Genomic DNA, 12,150 nt, shown 5'->3' on the forward strand with positions numbered 1-12,150 from the left:
TGTGATGGCTCAAATTCATACATGTCCGGTATCTTAGACGTATCTCGTATTTCCCGAGAACCATAGTAGAATGGAACTCGTTGTCATCAAGTACTGTAGGAGCTTCCTCACTATATATATATATAAAGTAGCTTTAAAGAACGGTTGCAGTCAGATATGCAAAGACTAGGTGTAACAGACCGTTCGGTGTAATATGACCAGCTGCTGCCGCGCCGCGTGCCTGCGAAGCTGGTGTGTTACGCCTAATGGCGGTTTAGTTATACCGGCTATATAGATACAGATACATATATCTTGATATATTTTTATATTAAGATACGTCATATAATCTATCATTATCTTTGAGTATGGATTATCAACATTCCATACTTCCAGTATTTCCCCTAGTTCAAAATCAGTGCGGGGTGTCCCTGTGGTGTAGTGGTCTGCGCTTCTGTCTCTCAACACATCTGGTTCAAATTACTTGGACCAGAAGGACTAGGGTTCAAGCCCCAGGTAGGACACCTCTGGACAAGAGGCGCTTAGAGTCATACCAAAGACTTTATAAAAATGGTACATACTTCGAATTCTGAAACAGTATGGAAGTTAAGCACACTTCACTGCCAGTGGACTAGCCCCCTGCTACAGTGATTGCACCACAGTGTGGCCCAGGGCTATGAAACGGAGATGGGCACCGCCCTATACATCAATAATGGTGTGGGAGGATTCAAACTAACTTAACTAACTCAAAATCAGTGCAGCTGTGACGTCATGCGATATGTCTGCATTTTACCAAAACTTAAAACAATGCATATTTTGATACACCGATCAGTTTTCCCTTCCGACCAGTTTTTATAACCCAGTGTCTGTTACATACACATATCATCAATAAAATTCACACAACGCAACAAGGCTGGTCCACAAAAGGTAATACTTTATTGATCTATATTTCTATTACTAAAATGGTAAGGTGGAAAAATATTAGTAGTCAACATTATGCAAATCTTATTATAAATTACAATGTAGGCAGAACTACTGCCACTTTTCTACAGCTGCTACAAATTTATGTAAGCAAGGAGTCGCTGGTGTTTCCAACTTGCGCCAGCTTTCATCATCGTTGACTAACTTGATGTTTGTTCATTATATGCTGAGTCGATTCAACATGTTCTTTTTCTTAAAAAGACGTTTCTCTGACAACTTTATTGTTCTACATCTTCTGTCATAAAATAACAACCTAAAATCACTGGAACCATGTTCAATTCTCTCTTCTTCTTGTGCCACTCGTTGATGCGCACTCAGTAGGGGTAGTATTTGTGAGTACTGAAGCTGCAAAAAGGTACAAAGATGATACGATGTGTTACTTCATGCTTATAAGTGCCATCTATTGTCTGTCACTGGTATAATATGTTGTTTGATACGGCAGACATATTACCCAGAAGACAAAGCACAATTCAGCCGGTTTAACCACCCTGTTGCGCAACACCACCTTCCGGTTCGACACTAGACACACAGATGTGTATATTGACATTGATTGTATCTTATATTTTTCACAAAGAAAACTCACCGCTCGCCATTAAGGTAGCGCAGATTCCGGTCCAGCCCTGCAAGGGTCGCCAGGTCTTCCTTCGAAAGGCTAAAGTTCATGACCTTTGATATGCAACAAAGAAGGGAAAAAATCAAGTTCCAATATTCATAATTTGCACGCCATTATGTACATATCTGTCTAAGCTACCTGCATACTAAATATCATGGACATTTGTTGTTCCTTTGTTCAGTAATTCTCCTCGGAAGATTTTGACACACCCAAACTTTTTTTTGTAGATAAAAACATCATCTTATGCTAAATCCCGATGTACCACATCTCTTTCTCTTTTGTACGTAATAGCAACATACATTAGCTTGAACGTTAAAGTTAAGATTTGTTGATGATTGCTTCTGGAGTTGAAAAACTGCATGACAAAGTCAAAGATCTGGGAAAAAATCGCCCAAACCATACGATGGTGTTATTTTGACACTCAAATTAAGAAGTTGTCCATGTGCTGCTAGCATGCTAGGTAAGTGTGTGGTAATGTTATCGTAAAATCGTGAATGGTAATGAAAATAAAAGCTACTCACGTCAAAGTTGGCCTGGATCCTGCTGGGTGTGACGCTCTTCGGTATGACTGAAACTCCTCGGTCCAGCTGATAGCGGATGAGAACCTGTGTAAAATAAATACATTCAAACTGTTTCAAGTGCGAAGAGATTTTTTAGTGTTAACTTAATACACAATTTGTCCACAAATTTGGTTTCATAAATATCTTCTGGTGGCTGTTTCCGAAGTAGACCATGGTAGCAGGTGCCCACTTGCGATTTTCGTTCATGTAATATATTGCATCTATCTAAATATTGCCCCCCCCCATGTCACGTGCACCGTCATGCGATCTTGTATGCTCCATCCCATCCACACATAGTGCTGTTTGTGAATGCAGGTTGCCTCTAAAAGTTATTTTCTTTAGAGAGGCACTCATGATATGAAATGTTCAGGTGATCAGTGTCATACCTGTGCAGCAGATTTGCCGTACTTCTTGGCGATTGCTACAACACTTGGATCCTCCATTAAGACTGGTTCTTCTTCTCCACTCGCAAACACCCTGGATGGGGTTGGGTTGAGATACGTGATTGTCAAGGTTTTTAATTTTATTCTTTAGAGTCAAAAGTTACTCAAAACTGTTTTGCGAATATAACGCTAGAATACTGTTTGAAAATTCTTGAAGAGAAATGAAATATTAGTGTCCATTGTCCAACGTGGGGGAATACTTGGAGATTTTAACGGTTTTAAAAAGAGTTGCTCCATCAAAACTGGGTCGTCAATATCATGGCATTTGAATAAAGCAAGTGTCAGGTCTCTCTACAGATATAACTACGACATACTGTTTGAAACTTCTTGAAGAACAATAAGTTAATCTTGAACATATCGCTTCATAGTTGGACGTGATAACAATTTCAAAAGAGTTGGGAAATAACGTAGAGATCGTCAACTAACTTGGGACGGGCAGGTGCGCCCAGTGCACTGTACGCCGTCAGAAGAACGTTATTCCGCTTGCAGAAGTCAACAAGGTCCTGCTGGGCCAGGTAAGGATGGAGTTCCACCTACAAAATGAACCGTGCAAGTTATTTTTAGGCATAGGAGTGAGGAAGTTATCTCGTTTGTTCGTTGACCAAAAGGAACGGAGTTGATCTGTACAGCAGAAAGGCTTCCCAATTACTACATGTCCTTGCGTTAGAAGGCACGTTTTCATTTCGTTTCCTGGACAAAAATCAAAGGTTCACACACGTACCTGGTTGACAGCCGGCTTGATGCGGCAGTTCTGCAGTAGCCTCTCCAGCTGCTGACTGTTGAAGTTCGACACCCCGATAGACTTTGCCAAGCCCTCATCAACAAAAGGCTCCATGGCCTATATGTAACAACGATACGCAAGATTAATTTGATCCAGCATAGACGCTGCATTTCACTGGCCTAACAGCTGGCAAATATCGTTCCTGGGGCGGTTGAAGATGCTTTTCTGGTTGTTTGAATATTGACAAATATGAAAACAATCGTGAAAGACAACTAACTTACATTTTACGCCTGAACTAAAAAATAACCTAGAGCAGACTTGACGCCCATGTGTCGGGATACTGTTATAATCTTTGCTTTCACTCACCTTCCACGTATCGACATAATCAACGTCATCAAAGACCTCCTCCGGTGTACCAGAGAAGGGACTGGATCCGTACTGTATGACGGGTACAAAACGCAGAGTGAGGGAAGAAGGCTTGGTCTGCTTCTTGTTTACAAGTCTGTACATATGAAGTTCAGATGATAAAGAAGAAATTCATTAATCTGATGAGACTGGTACGAATCGATATCAATCTTCCCAACGTTTCTCATTATGCCTATCTAGAACAACCAAAATCCACATGTAAGATACACAGTATGAGTACGTCATCAGTATCACTGAAAGTTATTGATCAGGTTTTTTCATTGGCAATGCTGCTATTGGTAAGATATGATTCACAGCTGGACCCATCTGTCGTACACCTGTCACAATTTAACACTAAACACCAGTCACATAGAGAGGATACATAAATGTATTACACGGCCCTAACGCTGACCTTGAAACTTAACGGGCTGTGTATCAGGTACAGGTCCACGTAGTCCAGCCCCAGGTCTGCCAGGCTCTGCGTCATGCACTCTCGGACATTTTCCGGCCGGCTGAAGCTGGTGAACAACTAGAGAGAGGGAATGAGTAAGTAATGCATAGAATATTGGCCACAAGAAAGTTGTTTGTCGACCCTCGTAAAGCCCAAATGTAACTTGTTGTGATTTGCATTTTTTTTGTTCAGTTGGATGTGTATCCCGTTCAAAGAACGGTTCTTCTCATTTGAAACAGTTAAGAAATTATGGCATAAGTTGCATGTAAAAAGAATTACTTTATGTCAATCCCTGCCTAAAGTACCCGTCTGCCAAAAGCAATCCATATTCATCAACCCCTGTTTGAGTTATTCCCTCCCAAAGATAACAACAAAAACGTCCACTGCAGTTCAGAACAGGCCGATAGGGGGCAAACTTACACAACTTACACCCTACCCTAAGACCTATCCACTACTAAAATATCATGAACCTGGCACTGGCAGAACTTTGACCTCAAACTTTGAAGCTCCGCTCCAATACCGTAACTAGCCGCTAGGAGGCCCATTATTGAACTTGACCTTCCTTTTCCCGACCCCTACATATGTATCAAATATCATGCAGAACCATCCACAGCATCTCAAAATTGTGTTGTCCAAAAGCAAACAAACAAACAAACAAACAAACAAACACACAAACAAACACACATACATACTCATTCCACTGCAGTACCGTAAGAAAACACCCGGTAAACCATTTTTAATTGACCTTTTTTCCACAACCGCTACCTACCTACCAAATATCACAAAGATCCATCGACAGCTACTCATGTTATGCTGCTGACCTACATACACACCCACATGTCAGCCGAACACACCCCCCACAATGGCACAACCGAAAACATAACCTTTCAGCTAGGCGAAGATGATAAACGTCACTGTTTCAAAATACAATTTATCTGTAGCAAGTTTATATAGTATCGCCCTATCGCGCGCGCATATCGGTGCCTACCTTACTGGATAAGAAGACATCCTCCCGCTTGATCTTGCCTTCTCCGATTTTCTCCTTGATGGCCTGTCCGACTTCCTTCTCGTTTCCCCACACCCGGGCGGTGTCGATGTGACGGTAGCCGGTGTCAATTGCAACTTTCACGGCATTAAGCACTTCTTCAGACTTCGACTGAGATAACGAAATAGGACCATGTCATAACATTCGACACGTATTTGTAGATTTCAATTAGCCTGGGTGCCATCCTATTTCTACCGGGGCTCCTACACTCACTTCTAGGGTAGCGAGTGTAGGAGCCCCGGTAGAAATAGGATGGCACCCAGGCTAGATTTCGAGTACTAAATGATACTACAGTGTAATAGCACACAAGGATTGTGTCAAATTCAAGGGAAATGAACAGAGCCTGATTATATCATTTGTTTAGGCAAGCTACCTCCCCGTTTATGTAGAGATTAGATCAACATCCCTTGTAAATCATATTTGATGAATAGATTGCATGTGATAGATACTAAGATAACATATATGCTACTGTTGTCGAACAGTGAGTTAGATCGAATCGTCAGGGAACGGAATCCGGTGCTATTTCCCTGATTCTGAGTTAAGCTCTACAGTCACGTACCTGCCATGTTCCTAGGCCCAAGAGTGGCATTGTCTTGCCAGAACTCAGAACAGCCGTTGGTCCCGCAGCAGCCATGATGATTTGCGGTTTTTCTGCTGACCTGCCTCGCTGAAATTCTATAATGGTTGACGCGGTGTGCTTGGTAACGTTAAACCACCCTTATTCATATGCATATTTTGTGATCACGTGACAAATCTCTGTTAACTCTTTACACATAGCCGAGCGGCTGAGTCAGCTGGTGTTCGGCTGAGTCGGCTGGTGTTCGGCTGCGCCAGCCGAATGTTTTTAAAATGTTCAACATTCGGCTCTGGACGGAGGGTCTGGAATGGGTTGGCTGGTGTTCGGCACGGTCGGCTAGTCTTCGGCTGGTGTTCGGTAGTAAGTCAGCAGTAAAATTTGAATCTTAACCACGCCATAGCTACTGCTGACTTACTCACAACTAGATTCCAACCTACCCATAACTCACCCCAAGGCCATAGATATATCTCTGCTAACTCATTCCCAACCAAACTGACTACTACCAGAACGTGGGCGAATCACCACCGACTTTCACACGACCCAAAACAGAGAAGAAAGCTAAAAGCCTTATTTAAGCTAACTGTGATCCAAATTCGATGTCTTGTTGATGTTAACAACATAGGAGAATGGATTATTTTGATTGAAAATGAAAATGACCCGTCTTTTGAAAGTCGCTGAATATGTCCATTTCAATTCGTGCGAGGGTTAGCAACCGGTCGGGAATTAGTCAGGAGAGATTTGGCTAGAGGTCGGGACGGTTGAGAGTAGGTTGGAAAGCATTCGGGGCTCAGTCACTTACTGATTAGGAGATGGTTGGGACATGTTCGGCGCATGCTCGGCTCAAGTCTGGCGCTAAAGATAGGCGTGGCCTAAAAACTTGTCAGAGGTCGGGACGGTTGGGAGTAGGTTAGAAAGCATTCGGGCCTCAGTCATTTACTGGTTAGGAGATTGTTGGGACATGTTCGGCGCCAAAGATAGGCGTGACCTAAAAACTTGTCAGACTGCTCCCGAACTACCGCCTGGGTCGGCAAGCGTTCGGGAGCCATGTTCGGCTATGTGTAACCGGGACCTTATCGCTACATTTATAAGCGATTGTTCGGTGGACACGTGACAAACATAAACACACAAGATGGCTTACATTTTCGTATATAGGAAGCGATTCATGGTCAGTCAAGTGTCTTAGCCTTTGTCTTTGAACAGCTTTTCTTCTGTGTATTTTTCTTCTATCGGACACCTGATAACCTGCCTTTGTTGAGGGCACCTGAACTTTGGACCAGCCAAACACCAACACTAGAGATGGGATGCGGAGACCAAACTACCAGGCTCTCCATATCAAACTCACGGGGATGTGTATATTGCGAGTTAGAGGTCACTGACTGTGAAGTTCAAATTCATACATGTTGCGTATTTTCATGTAAGATACGTCATATAGTCTATAGTTACTTTTAAGTATGAATTATCAACATTCCATGTCTCCAGTATTTACCCTAGTTTAGATTCGGTGCAAATGCGACGTAGTTTATCAAAACGTAAATCAATGCATATTTCGATACACGCTCAGTTTTCCTTTCCGACCAGTTTCTATAATCCAGTAGTCCGTTAAACACACACGCATCAATGAAATTCGCGCAACGCAGCAAGGCTGGTCCACAAAATGTAATATTTTATTGATTTACAGCTCTATTACGCAAGGTGGAAAACTACTAGTACTCGAAATTTTTCAAGGCGTATTGCATTTCACAATATCATTATGAATAACAAGGTATACAGGTATACCGCCACTTTTCTGCAGCTGCTACAGCGTTATGTAAGCAAGGACTGGTGTTCCTACTTGCATCTGCTTTTATCATCGTTGACTAATCAAATGTTTATTCATTATTTACCGTGTCGGTTCAACATGTTCTTATTCGTAACAAGACGTTTCTCTCACAACGTTTTTGTTTTACATCTCTTGTCAGATGTTTATCATATCTTAAAAACCCAAGATTACTGGATGTTCCGACTGTTCTTCTTCTTCGTGTGCCACTGATGGCTAGTTGATGTGCTCTCAGAGGGGGTAGTACTTGTGAGTGCTGAAGCTGCAACAGGTAAAATGATAATACGATGTGTTACCTCATGCTTATGCGTGCCATCTATAATCTATACATTTTTCCATTCAAAGTAAAGTTGAGGCTCCGTAATAAATCACTAGTAGAATATGTTGTTTTGCTGATACGACAGACATATCACTCATAACGCAAAGCACGATTCAGCCGGTATGACCACCCTTTTGCGCATGCGCAACGTCGTTATTATGCTACCACACCTCCTGTCGATATTCACACAGAATGTATGGTTATGTAGACTTAGCACACATTTGTACATTGATATCAGCGCTACTCACCGCTCGCCATTAAGGTAGTGCAGATTCCGGTCCAGCCCTGCAATGGTCGCCAGGTCTTCATTCGAAAGGCTGAAGTTCATAACCTTTGATATGCAACAAGGAATAAAATAACGTCATCTTATGTTGAATCCTGATGATGCTGTATCTCTGTTTTTGTATGTGATAGAAACATATATTAGCAACGTCCATGTTAAGATTTGTTGATGATTGCTTCTGGGGTTGAAAAATGCATTACAAAGTGTGTGGTAAATATTATCGCAAAATCGTAAATGGTAATGGAAATAAAAGCTACTCACGTCAAAGTTGGCCTGGATCCTGCTGGGTGTGACGCTCTTCGGTATGATTGAAACTCCTCGGTCCAGCTGATAGCGGATGAGAACCTGTGTAAAAACAACATAGTATTACATTCGAGCTGTTTCAAAACACTACGCCTATACATACATCGTACTGTCCATGTATAAAGGTTGCCTCTTAGGGTTGTTTTCTTAGCAACAAATAGAGCCACACATAAAAGAATTCGGGCGATCAGTGACATACCTGTGCAGCAGATTTCCCGTACTTCTTGCCAATTGCTACAACACTTGGATCCTCCATCAAAACTGGGTCGTCAGTTTTGTTTGACATCATCCTGAGTTAGAGCGGGCATTTGAATTAAACAATCGCAAGGTCTCTCTACAGATATAACTTAGACATAGGATATTGTTTGGAACTTCTTGAAGAACAATAAGTTAATGTTAAACATATCGTTTCATAGTTGGAAGTGACATCTATTTCAAAGAGTTTGGAAATAATGTAGAGACTGCCAACTCACTTGGGACGAGCAGGTGCCCCCAGTCCACTGTACGCCGTCACAAGAATGTTATTCTTCTTGCAGAAGTCAACAAGGTCCTGCTGGGCCAGGTAAGGATGGAGTTCCACCTACAAAATGAATAGTGTAAGTTGCTTGTAGGATTGATTGAGTTATTCCGTTTGTTCGCAGACCTAGAGGAATGGAGTTGAACTGTATACGTATAGCAGATAGGGTTCTCAATTGCTACATGTCCTTGCACTAAAAGGCACATTTTCATTTCAATTCCTGGAACAAAGAAAGAATTCAAAGTTCAAACGGGTACCTGGTTGACAGCCGGCTTGATGCGGCAGTTCTGCAGTAGCCTCTCCAGCTGCTGACGGTTGAAGTTCGACACCCCGATAGACTTTGCCAAGCCCTCGTCGACCAGGGACTCCATGCCCTAAATGTAGTTACGATTCGCAAAGTTAGTTAGCTAGGTCCAGCATAGATGCTGCCTTTCACTGACCTTACAGCAGGCAAATATCGTTTGCTCTCGGTTGAAAATAATTTTCTGGTTGTTAAGATATTGACAAAGATGAGAACAATTGTGAAGGATAACTAACTTGCATTATACTCCTATGCTGGGATATCAGTATATAACAGTAGACAATGTATGTATTGCAATATCTCATATCGGAAGCCCTTAATGCTTGATGAAATCATGATATTCTAATCCTACACATAATTCTTGCTTCCACTCACTTTCCAAGTATCGACATAGTCCACGTCATCATAAAGCTCCTCCGGATTACCAGCATGTGCGAATGGGTTGGATCCGTACTGTATCACGGGCACAGAACACGGTGAGTGTGGTACACGGAGGAAACGTTAGTCTGATACTCGTTTACAAAAGTTACTGTCTGTCTGTCTGTCTGTCTGCCTATCCATCTATACGAAGTTCAGATTATAAAGTAATAGTTATAATAGCTTTGATAAACCTGGTAAGAATCAATCTGCCCTAAATTTCTCATTATACTTGTGTAGATCACCACAAATGCAGATGTAAATTGCACAGAAATGGATCATTAGTACAATTGGTATTTTAGCAAGTTATTGATAAGGTTATGTCATTCGTTGGCAACGCTGCTATTGATAAAATATAATTCGCGGCTGGACCAATCTTTCATACACCTGTCACAAACACTTAACACCACTAACATAGAGAAGAAACGTTCACATGTGTTACACTGTCCTAACCCTGACCTTGAAACATAAGGGGCTGTGTATGAGGTACAAGTCCACGTAGTCCAGCCCCAGGTCTGCCAGGCTCTGCGTCATGCACTCTCGGACATGTTCCGGCCGGCTGAAGGCGGTGAACAACTGGAGAGAGAGAATGAGTAAATAACACACAGAATATTCGCCCAAGAATGCCTGTCTGTCTGTCTGTCTGTCTGTCTTACTGTCTGTCTGCCTGTCTGTCTGTCTGTCTGTCTATCCGTCTAAACCCATCATTAGGTAGACTAGCAATGTCCCCTGGTGATGGTTGGTCATGACGTCAGTGGTTACTTCAATCTTTACAACTTTTTAATGTGTTTTATGTATTAAGTTACCTGATGTACTTAATTCCAGATTATCTCCACCCTCGTAAGCCCAAACGTAACGTGTGGTAAACGGCAATTTGTTTTTGTTCGTGTGCAGCATGTTTAAGGAACTGTGCTTCTCATTTGAAACTAGAGTTCCACGACCTCATACCTTCGTCAATTTATGTAATATCCTCATTTTCATATACAAATGATTTTTATAGGTTGATGACGTTGTCTACCAAAATAAACCAATTCGTTTCAAGTATGAAATTCTCATCTTAGCAAATACGACTATTGTAACATTTTCTCAATTATGCAAATGTGATTTTAATTTGCATGATTTATGTTTGATAATTTATACACCTGTATAATTCATGTATAAATTAATGTATTCATAAATTCACCTGTATGATAGAAATATCAAATTCCCGTAATTTACCACTATGGAATCATGGTACATGTTTTTTTTTCAATTATTGAATACTAGTATCAAGTATTCAGACAACGTCTTCTTTCGCATAATTGATACTGTAGCTATGTAACAATTTTGGTGCCTACCTTAGTGGTGACGAAGACATCCTCCCGTTTGATCTTGCCTTCTGCGATTTTCTCCTTGATGGCCTGTCCGACTTCCTTCTCGTTCTTGTACACCCAGGCAGTGTCGATGTGACGGTAGCCGGCGTCAATGGCAACTTTCACGGCATTATAAACCTCTTCAGACTTCGACTGAAAAAGCGAAATGTCATAATGTTCTTTCGACATGTTGTAAATTAAGGATATTAACGTTAGTAATATACAAGGATTGAAGGGAATGTGGAAAATTCTACTCTCGAAGCAGAGCAAGGGTTTCGGCTGGCTTTTGACGTGTTTTAGGCGTTTTTGTCGGGCTTTCTACTTTGTCATCTTTTTTGTCTTGGGTTGGCTATACAACAAAAAAGATGACAAAGTAGAAAGCCCGACAAAAACGCCTAAAAACACGTCAAAAACCAGCCGAAACCCTTGCTCTGCTTGGAGAGTATCAAATTCAAGGGAAATGAAATGAGTCATCATTTGCAACAGAGCCTAATTCTATCATGTTTTCAAGCAGGCTACCTCGACATCCCCCCGAGTTAAGCATGTTTGATGAATAGCATGTGACAGATAGCATATATATGCTACTGTAGGTGAACCGTGAGTTAGGTCGAATCGTCCGGGAACGGATGCCATTTCCGTTAGTTAAGCTCTACAGTCACGTACCTGCCATGTTCCGAGGCCCAACTGGCATTTTCTTGCCAGAACTCAGAACAGCCGTTGGTCCCGCACCAGCCATGATGATTTGTGTTATACTTATTCTGCTAACCTGCCTCGCTCAAGTTGCTGTAACGGTTGATGCGGTGTGCCTTATCATGTAATGATGTAACGTTACACCACCCCCACTTATAAGCACATTTGGTGAACACGTGGCAAGCGTAAAAACGCTGAGCACGATGACTTGCATTGTCGTCACAGGATTTGACCTTGTGGCCGTTGACCTTTCGACCACCTGTATCTGCATCTGCATAGCCGGTATAACCGCCCTTTGGCGTAACACCCAGCTTCGCAGGCACGCGACGTGTACGTATGTATGCAAGGGATTTTACCTTTGCTGGGCATGCCCACAAATT

At 41.9% G+C, this 12,150-nt stretch overlaps 1 protein-coding gene and 1 pseudogene across 1 annotated transcript; both read right to left on the reverse strand.

Annotated features, from left to right (window-relative positions):
• Positions 1-888: 888 nt before the first annotated feature.
• Positions 889-5,994, reverse strand: LOC136439192 (aldo-keto reductase family 1 member B1-like). Its single transcript, XM_066434451.1, has 10 exons — positions 5,755-5,994; positions 5,139-5,306; positions 4,112-4,228; positions 3,661-3,732; positions 3,295-3,411; positions 3,000-3,106; positions 2,517-2,607; positions 2,092-2,175; positions 1,541-1,623; positions 889-1,302 (listed from the first exon to the last, which is right to left on the reverse strand). Exons 1-10 carry the CDS (start codon positions 5,827-5,829, stop codon positions 1,272-1,274), a joined length of 945 nt encoding a protein of 314 aa, XP_066290548.1. The 5' UTR covers positions 5,830-5,994; the 3' UTR covers positions 889-1,271.
• Positions 5,995-7,390: 1,396 nt separating this feature from the next.
• On the reverse strand, positions 7,391-12,004 carry LOC136439190 (aldo-keto reductase family 1 member B1-like; annotated as a pseudogene).
• Between the last annotated feature and the right edge of the window lie 146 nt (positions 12,005-12,150).

This window comes from Branchiostoma lanceolatum, chromosome 7 (genome assembly GCF_035083965.1).
Source record: "Branchiostoma lanceolatum isolate klBraLanc5 chromosome 7, klBraLanc5.hap2, whole genome shotgun sequence".
NCBI lineage: Eukaryota > Metazoa > Chordata > Leptocardii > Amphioxiformes > Branchiostomatidae > Branchiostoma > Branchiostoma lanceolatum.